This window comes from Lepidochelys olivacea (genome assembly GCF_965140295.1).
Source record: "Lepidochelys olivacea isolate rLepOli2 genome assembly, chromosome: 24".
NCBI lineage: Eukaryota > Metazoa > Chordata > Testudines > Cheloniidae > Lepidochelys > Lepidochelys olivacea.
In genome coordinates, this window is record NC_140434.1 from 37,631 (window position 1) to 59,083 (window position 21,453).

A 21,453-nucleotide genomic window follows, 5' to 3' on the forward strand; every position below is an offset into this window, starting at 1 on the left:
AAGTTGCTGCCGCAGCCATTTTGGTTTGCTCTGAGAAGGGGCCGAAAGGGTGGTGCGCCGGTCCTGGGCCGGGGGGGGGTCCTGCCCTGTTAGTGAGGGCGGCAGGATGCAACGCGGAAAAGCCCGGCGTCCCTGACGCGGTGAGTTCGGGCGCCCGCGCTTGCGAGTTTTGGGGGGGGGGGAGATGTAACCCGTCTCGGATTGGCGCGGGACGGGGCGGAGAGAGCCTGTGGAGACCCCGTGGCTCCGGCCCGCTCCACCCCTTCCCGGCCGGTTTTTGACACACACTCTTTTCTCCTTGCAGGCGGCGGCGCTTTCCCTGGCGCCGGGGGAGATGGACTCTGGAGCCCGCCAGGGCGGTGGCGCCTTGGGACAATCCCGCGAGTATAAATTAGTGATGCTGGGAGCTGGAGGCGTGGGCAAGAGCGGTGGGTGTCTCAGGCCTGCTGGGGTGTGGCGCCCTTTGGCTCAGGAGTCGGGGGAAGAGGCTGTCCCGCGGGACGTCTCTGAGCCCTGAGGGGGTCGAGGTGGGGACCTCTGTCTGGCACCGTTGCGGGCGTCACTGCTGAGAGCGGTGGCTCCCATGGTGAAGAATGGGTTTGCTTGCTGCTATACTGTGGAGGTACCCACTGTGAGGGGGACAAGCTGGGTGAGGTAGTATCTTTCTGTTGGTGAGAGACAAGCTTTTGAGTGACACAGAGCTCTTCTTCAGGCGTCAGGTTTCAGAGTAGCAGCCGTGTTAGTCTGTATCCGTAAAAAGAAAAGGAGTACTTGTGGCACCTTAGAGACTAACAAATTTATTAGAGCATAAGTTTTCATGAGCTACAGCTTTGCTTCGTTGTAGAGACATAAGGGTTGGTTTGAGATTTTTAAAAATATATTTTTCCCCAGCTCCTACCTTTGTATTCTCAATAATTGAAAGTATATCTGTGAAAATCCTTGATTAGGATTGATTAAACTGTAATACAGCAGTCTCTGTTAAATTTGAGAGTTAATATTTGAGGAGTAAGGATCGTAAACACTGCAGAGTTCTAATATGTTGTATCTATAAGACATTGTTTAATTTAGTAAACCATTTTAAGCTGGTCGCCCTATACATGAAAATGATAGGTAATAGGTGAGAATATTGTTCAGTTACATACTGATAAGTAAGGCTGTGAGTCTGTCATGGATTCCGGCCCAATCCCTGGGCCAGCAACATCGGCCGCACCTGGGGCAGTCTTGGTCCACCGCCCCCACGCCCAAGCAGGAGTTTGGGTGTGGAAGGGGGCTCAGGGCTGGGGCAGGGAGTTGGGGCACGGGAGGCATTTACCTCGGGTGGCTCCCCGGAAGCAGTGATCTGTCCCTCGCATGGCTCCTAGGCGGAGGTGTGGCCAGGTGGCTCTGCATGCTGCCTCTGCCCGCAGGCACTGCCCCCACAGCTCTCATTGCCCATGGTTTCCAGCGAATGGGAGCTGTGGAGCCAGCGCTCAGGATGGAGGCAGCGCATGGAGATCCCTGGCCGCGCTTCCGCCTAGGAGCCAAAGGACATGTCACCGCTTCCCGGGAGCTGCGCAGAGTCAGGTAGGGAGCCTGCCAGCCTCACCCGCCCTACCCCCCAGCACCAGCAGGGGTACCCTCCCCCAAGCACCCATGGCACCCCTCAGCCTTCTCCCCTCCCCCACCCTGAGCAACCACAGCGTCCCTGGGCGGTACCCCGCCCCCGAGCATCCAAGATTTTGTCAGGGCTATATAATACAAATCATGGACAGGTCACGGGCCGTGACTTTTACTAAAAATACCCGTGACTAAAACGTAGTCTTACAGATAAGTACATTTTACCATATCACCTTTGCGATTTGGGGTGAACAAAATGTGCATTTTCCTTATGAAGTGCTCCAATTTTTAGCAAATGCCAAAATAGTATGCCAGTTGTATAATTTAAATGTTTCTGTGTAATCAGTAATTCTAAATATTTTGTCCGTTATCATGTCCCCACCTACACCTGTGAGGTTAGTCAGGACGACTGGAAATCACCTGTGTAATTGTAGTTATCCAATGTTAATTTTCAGCTATGACCATGCAGTTCATCAGCCACCGGTTCCCAGAGGACCATGATCCTACCATTGGTAAGAAAAACCTCTACAACATCTGTCTCTGTTATGCAAGTTAAAAAGTAGCTTTTGTGGAATCATTTACCATGAACTTTATACTCTAAGGAAAACCAGAAACTCTGCTGCAAGGAAAGCATTCATAATCATGTTAGTAATAGCTAGACAAGTTGTTACGAGTCCAAAGTCTGCAAAGAGGATTGTGGGCTGTGCTAGGAACAGGACTAATGGCCACATCTTTAAAGTTATTTACAGAAAATTCTGCGCATACAACGTTAATTTCTGCACAAATTCTGCATTGCGCAGTGGTGCAGAATTCCACCAGGAGTAAACAGCAGGTACTATAAAGTTATACATTTTAAAATCAGCAAGTCTGGATAACTTTCATCCAAGAATTTTAAAAGAGCTCTCTGAGGAGCTCGCTGGACCATTCATGTTGATTTTAATTAAATTGTATAACAGTAGGGAAGTTCCAGAAGTCTGCAAGAAAGCTAATGTTGTGCCAGTATTTAAATGGGATGATATGCATAATTATAGGTTAATCAGTCTGACATCAATCCTGGGCAAGGTAATGGAACAGATGGTATGGGAGTTTAAATAGTCTATAATGAATGCCAGTCAACATGAGCTTATGGAAAATAGATCCTGTCCAACTAACTTGGTATCTTTTTTGATGAGATTACAAGATTGGTTGATAAAGGTAATAGTTTAAGCTCATGCCTCTCAACATTTTTATTAAAAAAAAAAATAGAGCAGTACAAAGTTAACATGGCACACACTGGATGGATTAAAAGCTGGCAAACTGTTAGGTCTGAAAATGTAATTGTAAATGGGGAATCCTGACTGAGCACGTGTGTTTCTAGTAGGCTTCTGCAGGGATCTGTTCTTGGCCCTGTGCTATTTAGCATTTTTAGCAGCGACCTGGAAGAAAACAAAATAATCACTGATAAAGTTGGCTCATGATACAAATTGGGTGAGTGGTAAACAATGAAGAGGACACTAATACAGAGTGATCTGGATCACTTCGTAAACTGGGCACAAGCATACCATGTGTTTTAATACGGCTAAATGTATATAGGTAATCTAGGGGACAAATATTGTAGGTCACACTCTCAGAATGGGAGACTCTATCTTGAGTAGCAGTGACTCTAAAAAAGATTTGGGTGTCATTCTGGATAATCTGCTGATGAACATGAGCTTTCAGTTCAATGCTTTGGCCAAAAGGGCTAATGTGATCCTGCAGTGCATAAAGAGTGGAAACTTGAGTACAAGTAAAGAAGTTATTTAACTTGTATTTGGCACTGGTGTCGCTGCTGGAATACTGTATCCCGACCTGGCTTCCACAATTCAAGGAGAATGTTGAAAAATTGGAGAGAGTTCATGGAAGAGCAATGAGATTCATGGGAATTAGAAACCTGGATTATAGTGATAAACCAATATAAGTAGGTCAATTTAGCTTAATAAAGAGAATCTTAAGGGATAACCTGATTAATCCATTTGTTCTCTGCGTGAAGAACAAATAATTAATAATAGGTTCTTCAATCTAGCAGATAAATGTATAAAACAATCCAATGGTTGGAAGTTGAACCTAGACAAATTCATGCTGGAAATGAGGTGTACATTTTTGGAGCAATTCATAAGGTTCATGGTGGATTCTCCATCACTGATCATTTTTTAAATCAAGATTGGAAGCTTTTTTTAAAAGATGTACTCTAAGAATTATTTTGTGGAATTTCTATGGCCTATGTTGTTCAGGAGGTCAGACCAGAAAGATGATCACAATGGTCCCTTCTGGCTTTGGAATCTATGAATCAATTTCTCCATCTGTAAAATGGAGGTGGTGATACTTTATCTCCCTGTAAGTATTTTGAGATCTTCTGGTGAAAAGTGCTATATAAGAGCTAGGTATTATTAAATACTTGCAGAAAAAGTTAAGACTAAGATAAGTTAACTACCAGTCACAATTAACAGACTAATAACAAAAATAAGACCTCTTGATGGCCATCAACTCTTCTGTCATACCATTTTTGCTGTGCAGTGTGATAGTTTCAGTCGTACATTATTGCCTTTGTGTCCTTTTGTTGTTGCTACTTTTTATAAATGTGCAGCAGATTAAAAGAAGGAAGAGAGTAACTACCCAAAATGCTTCTGTTCAGCTAAATTATCTCTTGTGTGTTCCATTTGATTTTCCCACGTCTTTTGTCGAAATTATGAATCAACAGATTTACCCTTCCACATACAAACCAGGAGAACTAGAAGAGCAAGCAACCTTAACTTTTCTTTAGTAGGTGACTCTAGAGGCATACATTCTTGAATTTTAGTCATTTAAAACAGCAATTCTCAAGTGGGGGTCCATGAGCCCTTTCAGGGAGTCCGTGGAGCCCGAGCCCTAATGGCCCCACGGGACTGAAGCTGGGAGACGTGGAGCTGAAGCCCCAATTCTCAGCGCCCCCTGTGGGGCTGAAGCCAGGAGGCTGCGGGGTTGAATCCTGGAGCCCCAAGCATGGGTGCTCCCTGTGGGGTAGAAGCCCTGAGCCGAGTTGGGAACCTGGAGGGCATTGCAAGAGCAGGGCAGTCCGGGGGGCAGTTCCACACCTTCCCCCGCCCACCCCCCATTTCCTCTCCCCGTTGCCTGGCCAGGTCAGCGGCAGGAAGCCAGAACCAGGCAGTGTGGGGCAGCTGCTGCTCTGGCTGCTGCCATGGAGCAGGCAGCAGCAGTGTTCTCTCATCTCCTGCTGGTGCCTCAGGTTGAAGCTGCTCCTCAGCTGCCAGCCCCCTTTGCTCCTGCAGAGGCACCCGGTAAGAGCGGCCTGAGTGAGGAGACCCGGCTCCATGGCTGGCAGACCCCTCCGGGAACAGGGGCTGCAGGGGAGCCCTCCCAGCACACAGCCCCTAATACCTCCCTCCCTGCACCCTGAGTTACCCCCTGCCCACACATAGCCCCTAGTACCCTTCTCCCTGAGCTACCCCCCTGCCTGCACACAGCCCCTAGCTACCCCCTCCCTGCACCCTAAGCTGTTTTCAAACTTTTTGATGTAAGCCCCCCCACCTTTGAGTTACAATTTGTAGGTTCCCTCTTCCTCAACAGGCTGGGTGGCCTGCTGAGGTGAATCGGGGTGGAGGTGGCACTCCTCCCTGGATCCCACCATGCAGAAGTGGCTCTAGTCCAGGGGAGGGCAAAGTTCGGCCCATGGGCTGGATCCAGCCTGTCAGGGCTTTCAGTCCAGCCCACAGGATTGCCAGCCCCGTGGCGCAACAGGACTAAGGCAGACTCCCTGCCTGCCCTGGCCCCACACCGCTCACAGAAGCGGCCAGCACCATGTACCTGTGGCCCCTGGGGAATGGGGGGGCAGAGGGCTTCATGCACTGCCCTTGCCTCCAAGCACTGCCCTCCGCAGCTCCCATTGGCCGGGAACGGGGAACAGTGGCCAATGGGAGCTTCAGGGGTAGTACTAGTATGTGAGGGCAGTATGCGGCGGAGCAACTGCAGGACATGCTGGCCACTTCCAGGAGCTCGCCACTTCCACAGCTTGCCTTAGCCCTGCTGCCACCCTGGAGCTGCTTGAGGTGAGAGGCACTGGGCCGGAGGCTGCACCCCAACCCCCTGCCTTGAGCCCCTTCGTGCAGTCCTCACCCCCTCCTGCACCTCAACCCCCTGCCCCAGCCCTCCATTCATGGCCCTGTATACAATTTCCCCACCCAGATGTGGCCCTCGGGCCAAAAAGTTTGCCCACCCCTTCTCTAGTCTGACCAGTTACTTGTTTTCAAGAAGGTTTATCTCTCTCCCACTACTTTTTACCCCGCCCCTCTCAAGGCAACACTAACTTCTGTGCTGAGAGAACTTGCCTCAGCAACGAAAATATTCCAAACCAGTATCTACAAAGCACCATGCATGGGCGACAGGTGAACCCCGGGCTCAGGGAGGCTAGTCCCCGTCCCGGACCATCCCTTCTGCCCAAGGTCCTGCCCCTCCCGCCGGAGCCCAGAGTCCTGTTTCCCCCCCATCCTGGCATGGCAGGCAGCTCCCCTTTTCCCCCCTCCCCAGCCTGAGCGCCACCAGCCCCAGAGCGCTGGGCGGTGAGCTGGTGGCATGCCCCACCCCAGCCCCAAAGTGTTGGGCTGGTGAGCAGGTGGTGTGGCTCAGCCATGGTGTGCCTGGAAGGTGGCGCAGCCTCCCTCCCCCAGCCCCGGAGTGCAGGCCGGCCCCCATTAGTCCCGCAGCCTGGGACTCTGGCCACCAGGGGGGGAAGAGTCCCCCACAGCGCACAGCCTAGGAACGGGAAGCAGGAAAGGGCCTGGGGGTGGAGCATGGCCAGGGCCATGCAAGGCTGTTTGGGGAGGCACAGCCTTTGATACCCACCACCCATGGCACCATGATTTTTCAAAATCCTGTAGGATATCACTGTTATTTTTTATTTGCATTACTGTGGCACGTAGGAGCCTTAGCCATGGATCAGGAACTTCTGCAATCTTTGTCTCCAAATAAAGTGGTGTTGTTAGTTTTGAGATCTGACTGTTTTATTCAGTCTACATCTTTTGGAGTTTTCACTCAGCCCATTAGTCATGATAGGAGAATCTGATCTAACGGAAAGGAGAACTTGCTTTTCTATTCAGGTTCTTATAGCGTGCCCATGACGGTAACGACTGAGCACCTTTTGGTGACTTTTTTTTAATTGGGTTAGTTTAATTTGGAGGGAAAGATCGGTTTCTTTCTAAGGCATGGTCTACACCTGAAACTCGGGTCAGCCAAGCTATGTCTCACAGGACTGTGAAAAATTTCATGCCCTATGTAACATATTTAGGATGACTTAACCTCCATTGTAGACGCAGTTAGGTTGACGGAAGAATTATTTCATCAAATTAGCTACTGCCTCACAAGGGGGTGATTTTACAATGGTGACAGAAACACCCCTTCCGTTGCTGTAGTCAGTGTCTACACTACAGTGGCATAGTTGTGCTTGTTGTGTTGACATACTCTTAGTAATTTATCCTGTTTTAGGAAATTGGCAGTGCTATTGGTGGCTGCCATTAGGATTATTTTATTTGTCTGCCTGTTCGCCTCAGTTGAGAAAGGCCCATTAGTCTGAGAGAGCATATGTCTGTCTTAAGGTACACAAAACTGAATTCTTACATTATTAAAATTGATTTTATAACATATTTTCTGTTGCTTTATATCAAATGCTCAGTAGTAGTATTTCGTTGTATGCATGAGATAGGTACTGCAATTTTACTGAACTTCTGTTACTCCCATCCCTCTTCTTCTAAATCCACAGAAGATGCTTATAAAATACGAATACGGATTGATGATGAACCTGCAAATTTGGACATTTTGGACACAGCAGGACAGGTATGTGAGCAATAAAAATATGAATAGGATGGAACTAATGGCCAGGCATATTCACAGAGATCCTTTAAAAATGTATTGTCTGTCTCTGTCTTTTCTTTGTTCTAGTTTTGTCTTCGGAATTATCCCATTTCCCCAACATATTGTATTTGTTTTGTACCCTGCTTTATTGTTTCCCCATTTTTCCATTGTTCTTTTTTTATACATAATATATACAAACTAAGAGCTGCCAGCATTCTTACCCATTCCCTGAAGCAACAGAAACTCATGCCTTTCATTTGCTTCGTATATTGGTCCCAAATTTTCACAATATTTTGTTTGATGCGTTAAAAATAGGAAGAAAACAAATGTTCATAACTTTCTTTTAACTGTGACTGCTACATGTTGCACTTTTAGTTGTGTATTTCAGGTGTTTAAGTAATATTTTACATAGGGAGAATCCATAAAATCTCCAGTTTTTTCCAATGGACCATGTGTGGCATAAGCAAACCAGTATGTTGCGTGGCATATAGCTGTTGTTAGAATGGAAAGAGGGCTGCCAGTGACTAGATGATCAATAGCTGCTGAGCTTGTACAAGAATTGAAATATAACTTTCTTTCTAGGCAGAGTTTACAGCCATGCGGGACCAGTACATGAGGGCAGGTGAGGGATTTATCATCTGTTATTCAATCACGGACCGCCGCAGTTTTCATGAAGTGCGTGAGTTCAAACAGCTCATCTACCGTGTTCGGCGCACTGATGACACTCCTGTGGTTCTTGTGGGGAACAAATCTGATCTGACGCTGCTACGACAGGTAAACTACGCAAAGGAGTTCAGGAGGTATATATGTTAAAACTAGGGCTGCCTGTCAAGCGATTAAAAATATTAATCACGCTGTTAAACAATACTAGAATACCATTTATTTTAATACTTTTGGATATTTTCAACATTTTCAAATATATTGATTTCAGTTACAACACAGAATACAAAGTGCACAGTGCTCACTTTATATTTATTTTTTATTACATGTATTTGCACTGTAAAAAAACAAAAAATAGCATTTATCAATACACCTAATACAAGTATTGTAGTGCAATCTCTTTATCATGAAAGTAGAACTTACAAATATAGAATTATATACAAAAAACTGCATTCAAAAATAAAACAGTGTAAAATTTTAGAGCCTGCAAGTCCGTTAAGTCCTACTTCTTGTTCAGCCAGTTGCTCAGACAAGCAAGTTTGTTTACATTTGCAGGAGATAATTCTGCCCGCTTCTTGTTTACAGTGTCACCACTAGTGAGAACAGGCGTTCTTATGGCACTGTTGAAGCTGGCCTCACAAGATATTTACGTGCCAGATGCGCTAAAGATTCATATGTCCCTTCATGCTTCAGCCACTATTCCAGGGGACATGCATCCATGCTGATGACAGGTTCTGCTTGATAACAGTCCAAAGCAGTGCGGACGGATGCATGTTTATTTTCATTATCTGAATCAGTTGCCACCAGCAGAAGGTTGATTTCTTTTTTGGTGGTTCAGGTTCTGTAGTTTCTACATTGGAGTGTTGCTCTTTTAAGACTTCTGAAAGCATGCTCCACACCTCATCCCTCTCAGCCTTTTGTAAGGCACTTCAGATTCTTAAACCTTGGGTTGAGTGCTGTAGCTATCTTTAGAAATCTCACATTGGTACCTTCTTTGCGTTTTGTCAAATGTGCAGTGAAAGTGTTCTTGAAATGATCAAAGTGCTGGGTCATCATCCTAGACTGCTATAACATGAAATATATGGCAGAATTCAGGTAAAACAGAGCCGGGGACATACAATTCTCCCCCAAAGAGTTAAGTCACAAATTTAATTAACACACTATTTTTTTAACGAGCGTCATCAGCATGGAAGCATGTCTTCTGGAATGGTGGCTGAAGCATGAAGAGGCATACGAATGTTTAGCATATCTGGCATGTAAATACCTTGCAGTGCTGTCTTCAAAAGTGCAATGTGAATGTGTGTTCTCACTTTCTGGTGAAGTAAATAAGAAGAGGGCAGCATTATCTCCTGTAAAGGTAAACAAACTTGTTTGTCTTAGTGATTGGCTGCACAAGAACTAGAACTGAGTGGACTTGTAGGCTCTGAAGTTTTACATTTTTTGTTTTTGACTGCAGTTATGTAACAAAAACATTCTACATTTGTAAGTTGCACTTTCACAATAAAGAGATTGCACTACAGTACTCCATGGGGTGAATTGAAAAATACTGTATCTTTTGTTTATCATTTTTACCGTGCAAATATTTGTAATAAATATACGCTTTGATTTCAGTTAAAACACAGAATACTATATATGAAAATGTAGAAAAACATCCAACATATTTAATAAATTTCAATTAGTATTGTTTAACAGTGCAATTAAAACTACGATTAATTTTTTTGAGTTAATCACATGAGTTAACTGCCCTACTTAAAACATAATGTTATGGTTTATTCTAAGTGTATTTGCTTATTCCTTTTTCTTGAATTACGTTTTTTGCTCTTGGTTTAATGGTTAAAATAAATGTAATATTTGTATTAATAATGTTGAAAGAGGGATGTGATGCAATGGTGGTAAGCACAGAATGCAGGATCTCTAAAATGCATGTAGTTTTATTATAGAATAGTAATATCAAAAGTAAAGTTAATAGACATGACATAATCTCAAACTCATCAGTTTTCAGCTTTGAAAACCTGGGTGTTTGCCACTAGAATTTCTAACCCTCAACTCCCGTTATGTTCTTCATTTCTCTTATCCTGAAAGGAGAGTGCATCTGCACAGGGCATTAAACCGCACTTGAACAAACTTTGCAAATAGTAATACATTAGGAAGGGTTGTGAGTACATTGAGAAAAGAGAAATAATAAAAGGTGATTTAGAAAGGGCAGAAAATAAAATAAGATTCAACTTGGGAAAGTGTTAGCTAGAACATTTGGGGAAGAATAATCCAAAATACAGATTCACTGTGAGGGGAAAAAATCTGGCAAATAGTAACCCTGAAATAGACCACAGGTAGTGGTTGCACAGGAAATTGAGTTTCCAATGTGATATGAGAGCAAAATGCCATGGACATAGTTGGATCTATATGCTGAGGAGTCATATCACAGGACAGGGAATCAACAGTCCCTTCATATGGCTCCAGTGAGCCCACATTCTGAAATGTTGTGCTCCGTTCTGGGAGGAAAGATGGACAAATTGGATGGTGTTCAGAGAAAACCACCAAAAATCGCAGGTGGTGACTGATGTGAAGAAATACAGTGGACCCTCGCTAGAGGGTGCGTCGCTGTAGCGCGGCTTCGCATATAGCGCAGTCATGGCAATGGATCCCAAACCCCGCGTTCTATCCAGTGTATAACTTTCCTATTGACAACTTGGGGAGGTTGCATGTTGCCTTCAGATAGTTGCAGGTTTAACACCAACAAGGGAGGTTAATTATTTGATAAAAGGGTGTTTAAATATGAAATGAGATAAAATTATGAATGGAAAAAAATTAGTCTCAATATCTGTAAAATCATCCCAACTAAAATGTTTTAGACAGTGGAATAGTTGCCACAGGAACGTGGTTGAAGTGCCATAATTTTGGACAAAAGGCTATAAAACCTGCAGTAGAAGAACACTCTTACGCTGACAGGGAAATGGATTAATTGTGACCTAATACATGTCTTGTCATTCCACCTCAACAATTGTTCTCATTTGTTTTTATTAATTTTTCAGGTTTTGAAAGATTAATAATTTGTTTGCATATAGTGCTATTAAATCCCTATTCTGTTTATTACTTATATAGTGCCAAAGGTGTACACATTATTTACAAATGCAGATTATGACCCAGTCCATACCTCAAGGAGCTGGATTTCTTATGGATATAGGATGCAGTACAAATGTTTAAAAGATCAGGTGAATGACTAGGAGTAAACAAAAGTTTAGAGAAAAGTGGATTTTAGGGAGAGATTTCAGAGAGATGCATGGAAAGGGGATGTTCCAAAGGAGCAGGTAATGTGAAAGAATGCACATGGTTAAGACTGAGAAGAACAGGCAAAGGGAGCAGAAAGGGGGAAGGAATGAACACTTTTGCTTTGTTGACAAATATGTACTTCGTTGAAGGTCTCCAAAGAAGAAGGCTCAGCTTTAGCACGAGAATTCAGCTGCCCTTTTTTTGAAACTTCAGCCGCGTTCCGCTATTATATCGATGATGTATTTCATGCTCTCGTGCGAGAAATCCGTAGGAAAGAGAAGGAAGCAGTAATGGCCCTGGAAAAAAAATCCAAACCCAAAAGCAGCGTGTGGAAGAGACTAAAGTCACCGTTCCGAAAGAAGAAAGATTCAGTGACCTGAAATGGGGGGGCGGGGGGCGCGCACTGTGTGGTGTATCTGTCAAACTGTGAACTGGAATATGTAATCAGAGCTGTCCAGTGACCTACATTTTGAGCATCATGCTTTTTTCTCTATTTTTTTGACTATTTTAAAAGGAAATCTAACTATTGGGAGTTTTGAGGGGGCTGCAATTTACATTGTTGTTTAAAGTAATCTTTCCCCAATTTCAGAACATTTGGTCTATGACACAGCAGTGGGTTTTACTTTTGTTTACTGTCACTTTCTGACTTGGATCCTGCAAATGTCATTGACGTAGTTGGTTGAAAATGCTGTTACCTATGTTCCTGCACTTTTGAATGTTTGTCTTAAGGGATCTCAGCAAAATGAAAACTGAACCATGTAGAATGTCTTTGAACTTTTACTTAGAGCCTAACTTAGTTAAGTCTTTTTTTTTTTTTTTTTTTTTCCCCTTCCCCTGGAGGATTGCACAACAAAGTTTGCTGCTTTCTGAAAAAGTAATTCACAATGTATGAGAAGGCTTGTCAAGATCAGTGTTATGTTTGTGAAGCACATGTAGCAGACTAATGGAACAAACTGCATGCATATGTCAGTGAGAAGAACTCATGTTGAAATTGCTTTTTGTTCTGATTGTGCATTTTTCCAACAAACGAGTAATGATTGACTCCATGTGCATGTTTATCTAAAAGTAATTATAAGAAACCAGTGTAATGCAACAGTATAGTTTAGATTTTAAACAAGTCAGGAAAATTAAAATTATGATTCCCAAGGCAGCCATAACTTGAGAATATTTCATGAGTATGTAGCATTTTCTGAATGTATATAGTGTGTTCTTGTACTGCCATAGGATAGTATGTGCAATGTGATAAAGTTGCAGGGGCTCTAGGAAACTAGAGCTTTGACTTTCCTGGCTTGCATGCTTAAAATCTTATCTGTAATGTTGCATTAGCTTATGTATTTGCATAAAATTTTACATTCTTTTCTTAAAGAAGCCAATATTGTTAGATTGAAGTCTCAAACACAGTTTCATTACAGATTTTTTTTTATGCTTTGAGGCTCTGTACCCGACACTGCACTGTGTTGTAGAGAGAGAGTGTAAAATCAGAGATTACTGGCAATGGGACTTAGCAGAAATAACTCCAAACCTGGTGAGACTCTTCCATTGCAGGTAGGTGGGGAGATGAGGGGGAAAAGGTCCTGAGAATGATGTACACGGATATCCCTACATATACACAAACTCAAGTGGGTATATATAGCTATTTGTGCCCAGTGATCACTTACGCTGGTTAGGAAGCTGGTGTTTTGTCAAGCACATTTTTTAAATGGTGCAAATTAAATGTTCCTCATGAAGGACTATATATATGTCAGTTATGAAGATTTTTAATCTAGAGTTTATTCAAGTATAAAAATAGCATGAAAGATTGATTTTTTTTTTTTTTCAGTAACTTAATTCACATAGGTAACTCAGAAATGGCAAGAGAAAATTTAGGCTAAACATAATTTCTCAAAAAATCAAATACTAAAAACTGGAATTTAAAACGAAAGTGCTTCCTTGCCCACAAATATAGTATCACAACTGTATTCTATGATTGGTTTTGTCAGTTAAGTTGGCTATACTGGGTTGGTGTCAGATCTGTATTCTCAGCCTTAGTTTGACATACATGATCATTGTACGTTCAGAGTTGGAATGCAGAGATGTTAAGATTTGTGTATCCAAGGGATCCAATGAAAGCAACAAATAGGGCAAATGGGTGAGCCCTCATGCTTTCCTTCACGAAACTGCTTAGCTTTTCCTGTTCCTTTGCGAACAGCATCATAGGAAATGAAAGCTTTTTAAGTTTGATTTTTTGTGTAGGAAATTGGAGAAACTGATATAGAATTTTCTGGGTTTTTGTTTGTTTTTGTTTTTATACTTTTTTAAAACTGTGCACCTGCACAACAAAGTTGTATAAATCAGTTTATGGGTTCTTTCTTATAAAGTTCCATTGCAAATCCACCTGTGTTGTGCTGTGCTGTGCCACAATCCATTACATGGAAAAAGTAGCTGAAAATAATCTAGAACATTTAGAATGTATTTTACTTGTTTGTTGCAGTGTAAGATGAAAGAGTTTGGTAAAATTAACTTCATGAGCAATGTTGCATACCTTTACCATAGCTACTGATTTAGAAATTAAGGCCCTAATAGTTATTCGGTATTGGAGTAAGTACGGTCTATAACCATGAGATAAAAATCCCGGGTAAGCCACACAACAGAAAACATCCGTGAAAAAATATAGAAATAGTGCACACACACAAAAAGGCTGTTTCTAATTAAAAGATGAGACAAAACCAGCTTTCTCTAAAAGTTAAACAGCATTTTAATTCATACTTCTTTTCAAGGATAGAAACTTGACTTGAACTTCTACTCAGCTACTACTATGTTCAAAACTTGCAGGCATTAACAAGACATAACCTGTGAGCAGCGATGAAAGCTAATGGGGCTAATCCTATTTTTGCCTTCTGATAAATGGTGGGATTTCTGTGCCTTAAATTAGCCCTTTAACAAATTCAATGTTTAGTGATTCCATTTGAGCCTGTTGCTTGTGGAATTAATAAATCTGAATAGCAAGCACTTTTTTACACAATGTTATTCAAGAAGATTGTTTTATTTTTGTCATGTATACATTTGTACACAAAGAAATGATTTTCATTTTGACACAATACAGAATTTTTAATATAAATTTTCGTATTTTATGTTTTAATCCTAGGTGCCTAAGACTGTCAATAGAAAATATTGCGGCTGGGGGCTCAGAAATAAACAGAAAGTTTGTAGTATGCTCATAACTTCTGGTGGATGTAGCTTACTAGCTGGAGGCTTAGAAGGTGAGCTGTAAAACTAAATAACCATTTAAAAGATGCAAGGATAAGAAGTACCATAAGAAGAGTTTGATGCTACCACCTGCTTAAGATTGTGAGAGAATTTTCATTAATATAATAGTTCAGACTGGTATGTACTATATAAGAGTCTTTGAGTTGCCATGTTTTGACTTTTAGGATTGGGAAGATAATGGTGTTTAGAAGGGTAAGCAGCTAAACTTTGTCTGGAAAACTTGATATCATACAGGAGAACTTAATCCTGTATTTCCCATTGTATAGTTTTCTTTGTGTATTATTTGCACTTAGTTTTTACTAGCTAACAATGGGGCAACTGTTTTGATACCCTATTAAAAAAGGCAGGTTAATATTTTTTTTTTTTTTAATTGAAGCTATTGTATGACTCTTTTAACTTTTTAAAAACATCGTCCTCCACCAGTTTACAAGGTTTATTATTTAATCTGAATTTTTTTGTTTTATGATAGATGAAAGGAAACTATAATCACCTTTTTTGTGTTGATAATCTGGGCTGGTTCTATCTGCACCCGTCTGATCCATATGAGCTCTCAAGTCCTCAGCCCTTCAGTTAGGCAGACGCCAGTGTTCCATGGTTAAAGTAGCATGAGGGATTTATGTAACAAGCATTTGTCTTCCTATTTTATTCTATAGAAGTTCTTCTACCAATCTTAACATGATAGTATGAGTGCCAGTAGCACATTAAGCTACATGGCACATATCTGTCATGTGGTTCGCTTTCTCTAATACACTGTTGTGTGCAGTGTACTGTTTGGAGTTTTAAAATAAATATATAAATGTGTTCATATTAAAGAAAGCAAAGTAAATGTAGTGTACTTTGCACAGGCAGAAGAAGATAGTAAAGTTTGTGATAGTTCTTCGATCTGGTGGGAATTTGTTCAGCAATTTGAGCACCTTCTGAGAAAGTACCCTATCTCCTGCATAGACATTTTTTACTCTTGTGGTAGAAAATTCTACTGTGCTGAAGCAGCAGAGTTGTTAACTATAGTCCTTATCCCAAAGCTTTAGGTGATCTAGATATCCTGGGCCGTGGCAATTGTACACCTTGAAAACAAGGATAGAGACCTTGAACTTGACTCAGTATTCTATATAGAAAGCCAATGTAGAGAGCAGAGGCTAGATTTGGTGTGCTTGCAGTAGTTCGTCTTTGAGTGCTTGTTCACGTCCATTCCAGTTAAGTGTGCGCACGTCATGTGCACGGACGTCAGAAACTTTTTACCTTAGCAGCCCCCGTTGGGACGGCAGGGGAGCCCCCTAGAGTGGTGCCCTTATGACGGTGTATACAGTACCCTTCTGGCCCAACCCTCTTTCAGTTCCTTCTTATCGTCCGTGACAGCGTTGGAATATGCTCTCTCACTTGCGAGTGATCCCTTATCAATTTAGTCTTTCTAGTTAGAGTTGTTCTTAGATAGTTTTACAACTTAGTTAGATACAGTTTTTAGTTACAGGCGTCTGAGAGTTAGTTCCAGCACCAGTCTTGGGCTGTGGAGGATGCCGCAAGCCCAGAGGTTTAAAGCTTGCGCCACCTGTCTCAAGCCTATGCCCAACAGCGACCCCCACGACTCCTGCCTTCGTTGTCTTGGGGAAGTGCATCAGGCTGAGCGCTGCAAAATTTTCTAGGCTTTCAAGTCACACACAAAGAAAGAAAGAAAGAGACTTTTGTCTTAAGCAGCTGCTCATGGAGGCCGCGTTGCAACCAGCGGCCCCAGACCGCCCGGTACCAGGCCTGAGCTCCTCGGTGAGAAGTGCCGCAGCATTGGTGCACGACTCAGCACTGCCCAGGCATCATAAATCGCTGGCAGCGAGACGGGCTGACCAGCCCTGGCACTGCTCGACCTCTTTGACACTGACAAGCACAATAAGGGGGAAAGAAGACGCTCCCCTCAAAGAGCAACCAAGACGCCCAGAGAGGCCCCTAGCACTCAGAGACAGGACTTGGGTCCCCTCCAGGGGCTGGCACTGTTGACTCTGGCGCCGCAGGCCCTGTTGACTCCAGTGCCCAGCGACTCCAGCGCTGATGAGTGTCTTGAGGAGGTCTTAGAACCCCCCTCCATGCCTGACACATTTGAGGCAGCAAAAGATCTCTTAGAACTGTCAACGCCAAATCCCCTCCCTTGCAGGGAGAAGCCTCTGGCATCACCAAGGCGGGTGCTGTTCAAAGGAAAACCAGCAATGATGCGCCGCTCAAGGTCACCAATCTGGCACCGCTCATGACACCGCTCCCGTTCGAGCTCGGCACAGCACCACTTCCTGGCACCCATGACCCAATACGAGGTTACGGCACCCTCATCGAGGACTCGATGCCATTCCACGACGCCATCGGTTGCTCGGCACTGGGACTCAGTGCCAACCACTTCCCTGGCACCACATGTGCGAGACCGATCCAGGTCTCGGGATAGCTGGCACCATTCGCGGTCCCAGTCATCTCAGTACCAGTCCCTGACCCGCACCTCATGGCACCCCACAGCCGCCCAAGGATCGGCACCACCTTGGTCCTCTCCTTTGGCCTCCTCTGTCTCCGAAGCCGATTCCAGTCGCTCTAGCTACAGCAGGCACCAGACCATGACCAGCAAAGAGTCCCACACAGCGTGGCAGCCGCAGTGGTCTCTTCTGGGGCAGTGGCCATTCTGGACCCCATAGGCCTACCACCACCAACGGCACCCTTTCTAGAGCTTCTAGATCCGGGCACTCAACGAGACGCCACTCAAGGTTTCCATATAGGCACACCTCAAGGACAAGAGAGGCCATGCTCTCTCGGCCACCCTCGGATCCCCTGGAGCAGCCTACAGTGACAGGTCTGTTGCCGAAGCAGACTACGTCTCAGGAGGGAGTTATCTTCTCAGGCCCCGACACCTCCCAAGGCTATGAGGAATTACAGGAAGGCCAGGACAATGGCAACCAGCCCCAGATGAAGTAGTGGCAGGTACATCAGTTTCAGGACCAACACTGCTTGACCATAGGGCCCACCAAGAGCTTCTCCGCCGAATTGCCCTCAACATGGGCCTTCAGATGTAAGAGACTGTCGAGCCGGAGGATCCCATGGATGACATCCTGGCTCCAGAAGATCCCTCCAGAGTCGCACTACCTCTGATTAAGACCATCCAGAGCAACTACAAGACTATCTGGCAAACCCCGGCCTCGATTACACCGATGGCCAGGGGGGTGGAAAGGAAATTTTTTGCCCCATCCAAGGGCTACAAGTTCTTGTTTTCCCGCCCTGCTCCCTGGTCGTTTCAGCTGTAAACGAGAAGGAACGCCAGGATCAATAAGCCTGGGCTCTGAAAGCCAAAGAGGCCAAATGCTTAGACCTCTTCAGTAGGAAGGTATACTCATCAGGAGGCCTCCAACTTTGCACAGCCAACCAATAGGCGATCCTTAACAGTTTCAACTCTTGGAACGCTATGTCCAAGTTTAAGGATTGCCTGCTGCAGGACTTACACCCAGAGTTCGCTGCGCTAATCCAGGAAGGGAAAGCTGTAGCCAAAACATCGCTGCAAGCCTCCCTCGATTCGGCTGACTCTGCAGTCAGAATGATAGCCTCAGGAGTGGTTATGAGGCGTTCAGGGAGGCTGCAGGCGTCTGACCTCCCTCCCGAGGTCCAAAACACCCTGCAAGACCTCCCCTTCAAGGGCTCAGGCCTCTTTTCCAAGCAAACTGACTCCAGACTGCACAGCCTTAAGGATTCCGGGGCCACAGTGAAATCACTGGGGATGCATACACGAGCAACCCAGAGGAAGCCCTTCAGGCCGCAGCCTCCGCAGCAGAGGCAGTATCAACCTCACCCCAGACAAGACCTGTATCGCAGGTGAGGCAGAAATAACAGGCATAGGCTGTCCAATAACACACCTAACCAAGGCCAGAATAAGCCCAAGCAAGGGTTTTGAAGGCACATTCAAGGAGAGTCTACCAATCCAGTTCCAAGATCCATCCCCCGTTTTTTAAACTGGCTATCCCACTTCTACCATGAATGGTCCCATATAACTTTGGACCGCTGGGTCCTACGCATGGTACAGGTGGGATACTCCCTCCAGTTCTCCTCCTTCCCTCGCTCCCGCTCCTCTTCAAGGACCCCTCTCATGAGCAACTCCTCATGCAGGAGGTCCATTCACTCCTCGATATAGGGGCGGTGGAGGAGGCTCCCCAGGAGCTAAGGGGAAACGGGTACAACTCCTGTTACTTCCTAATCCTCAAGGCAAAGGGGAGTCTCTGACCCATTCTAGACCTTTGCAGACTCAACAAATTTATGGTCAAGCTCCAGTTCCGCATTGTCTCCCTAAGCACTATCATCCTGTCTCTGGATCCAGGAGATTGGTACGCTGCCCTCGACATGAAGGATGCCTATTTCCATGTTGCCATCCATCCGGCACACAAATGCTTCCTCTGGTTTGTAATACACTAAGAGTACTACTGGTTCACGGTACTCCAGTTCGGCCTGTCCAGGCCTTCCCACATGTTCACCAAGTGCATGGCGGTTGTAGTGGCCTTTTTGCACAAAAGACACATTCGAGTGTACCCATACCTCGACGACTGGCTTCTGACAGGACGATCCAAAGATCGGGTACAGTCCTATGTGACACTTGTCAGGGACACCTTTCACAGACTTCAGAGTAACAGCCGTGTTAGTCTGTATTCACAGAAAGAAAAGGAGTACTTGTGGCACCTTAGAGACTAATTTATTTGAGCATAAGCTTTCGTGAGCTACAGCTCACTTCATCGGATGCATGCTGTGGAAAGTGTAGAAGATCTTATTATATACACACAAAAAGCATGAAAAAATACCTCCTCCCACCCCACTCTCCTGCTGGTAATAGCTTATCTAAAGTGATCACTCTCCTTACATTGTGTATGATAATCAAGGTGGGCCATTTCCAGCACAAATCCAGGGTTTAACAAGAACATCTGGGGCGGGGGGGGGGGAGGTAGGCTACCTTGCATAATGACTAAGCCACTCCTAGTCTCTAGTCAAGCCTAAGTTAATTGTATCCAATTTGCAAATGAATTCCAATTCAGCAGTTTCTCGCTGGAGTCTGGATTTGAAGTTTTTTTGTTGTAAAATAGCGACTTTCATGTCTGTAATCGCGTGACCAGAGAGATTGAAGTGTTCTCCAACTGGTTTATGAATGTTATAATTCTTGACATCTGATTTGTGTCCATTTACTCTTTTACGTAGAGACTGTCCAGTTTGGCCAATGTACATGGCAGAGGGGCATTGCTGGCACATGATGGCATAGAATCATAGAATATCAGGGTTGGAAGGGACCTCAGGAGGTCATCTAGTCCAACCCCCTGCTCAAAAGCAGGACCAATCCCCAATTAAATCATCCCAGCCAGGGCTTTGTCAAGTCTGACCTTAAAAACTTCTAAGGAAGGAGATTCCACCACCTCCCTAGGCAATGCATTCCAGTGTTTCACCACCCTCCTAGTGAAAAAGTTTTTCCTAATAGCCAACCTAAACCTCCCCCACTACAATTTGAGACCATTACTCCTTGTCCTGTCCTCTTCTACCACTGAGAATAGTCTAGAACCATCCTCTCTGGAACCACCTCTCAGGTAGTTGAAAGCAGCTATCAAATCCCCCCTCATTCTTCTCTTCTGCAGACTAAACAATCCCAGTTCCCTCAGCCTCTCCTCATAAGTCATGTGTTCCAGACCCCTAATCATTTTTGTTGCCCTTTGCTGGACTCTTTCCAATTTATCCACATCCTTCTTGTAGTGTGGGGCCCAAAACTGGACACAGTACTCCAGATGAGGCCTCACCAATGTCGAATAGAGGGGAACGATCATGTCCCTCGGTCTGCTCGCTATGCCCCTACTTATACATCCCAAAATGCCATTGGCCTTCTTGGCAACAAGGGCACACTGCTGACTCATATCCAGCTTCTCGTCCACTGTCACCCCTAGGTCCTTTTCCGCAGAACTGTTGCCTGGCCATTCGGTCCCTAGTCTGTGGCTGTGCATTGGGTTCTTCCGTCCTAAGTGCAGGACCCTGCACTTATCCTTATTGAACCTCATCAGATTTCTTTTGGCCCAATCCTCCAATTTGTCTAGGTCCCTCTGTATCCTATCCCTGCCCTCCAGCATATCTACCACTCCTCCCAGTTTAGTATCATCCGCAAATTTGCTGAGAGTGCAATCCACACCATCCTCCAGATCATTTATGAAGATATTGAACAAAACCGGCCCCAGGACCGACCCTGGGGCACTCCACTTGACACCGGCTGCCAACTAGACATGGAGCCATTGATCACTACCCGTTGAGTCCGACAATCTAGCCAACTTCCTACCCACCTTATAGTGCATTCATCCAGCCCGTACTTCTTTAACTTGCTGACAAGAATACTGTGGGAGACCGTGTCAAAAGCTTTGCTAAAGTCAAGAAACAATACATCCACTGCTTTCCCTTCATCCACAGAACCAGTAATCTCATCATAGAAGGCGATTAGATTAGTCAGGCATGACCTTTCCTTGGTGAATCCATGCTGAGTGTTCCTGATCACTTTCCTCTCATGTAAGTGCTTCAGGATTGATTCTTTGAGGACCTGCTCCATGATTTTTCCGGGGACTGAAGTGAGGCTGACTGGCCTGTAGTTCCCAGGATCCTCCTCCTTCCCTTTTTTAAAGATTGGCACTACATTAGCCTTTTTCCAGTCATCTGGGACTTCCCCCGTTCGCCACGAGTTTTCAAAGATAATGGCCAATGGCTCTGCAATCACAGCCGCCAGTTCCTTTAGCACTCATCCGGCCCCATGGACTTGTGCACATCCAGCTTTTCTAAATAGTCCCTAACCACCTCTTTCTCCAC

General features: G+C 44.6%; 1 protein-coding gene across 3 annotated transcripts; it reads left to right on the plus strand.

Annotated features, from left to right (window-relative positions):
- On the plus strand, positions 1-13,836 carry RIT1 (Ras like without CAAX 1). Of its 3 annotated transcripts, XM_084613849.1 has the most exons (6): positions 1-140; positions 305-428; positions 2,052-2,108; positions 7,364-7,437; positions 8,038-8,229; positions 11,535-13,836. In XM_084613849.1, exons 2-6 carry the CDS (start codon positions 335-337, stop codon positions 11,763-11,765), a joined length of 648 nt encoding a protein of 215 aa, XP_084469975.1. In that variant the 5' UTR covers positions 1-140; positions 305-334; the 3' UTR covers positions 11,766-13,836. The 3 variants fall into 3 exon arrangements, with proteins under 3 accessions (XP_084469975.1, XP_084469977.1, XP_084469976.1); XM_084613851.1 differs by lacking the exons at positions 1-140; positions 305-428 and adding an exon at positions 484-654; XM_084613850.1 differs by lacking the exons at positions 1-140; positions 305-428 and adding an exon at positions 484-622.
- Positions 13,837-21,453: the final 7,617 nt, after the last annotated feature.

Bases quoted from the DNA above. Each gene is read 5' to 3' on its own strand.
- RIT1 (XM_084613849.1), top strand. From the start codon at position 335: ATGGACTCTGGAGCCCGCCAGGGCGGTGGCGCCTTGGGACAATCCCGC. The intron at 2,109-7,363 runs GTAAGAAAAACC...CTAAATCCACAG, and splicing joins GGACCATGATCCTACCATTG to AAGATGCTTATAAAATACGA. The intron at 7,438-8,037 runs GTATGTGAGCAA...CTTTCTTTCTAG, and splicing joins TTTTGGACACAGCAGGACAG to GCAGAGTTTACAGCCATGCG.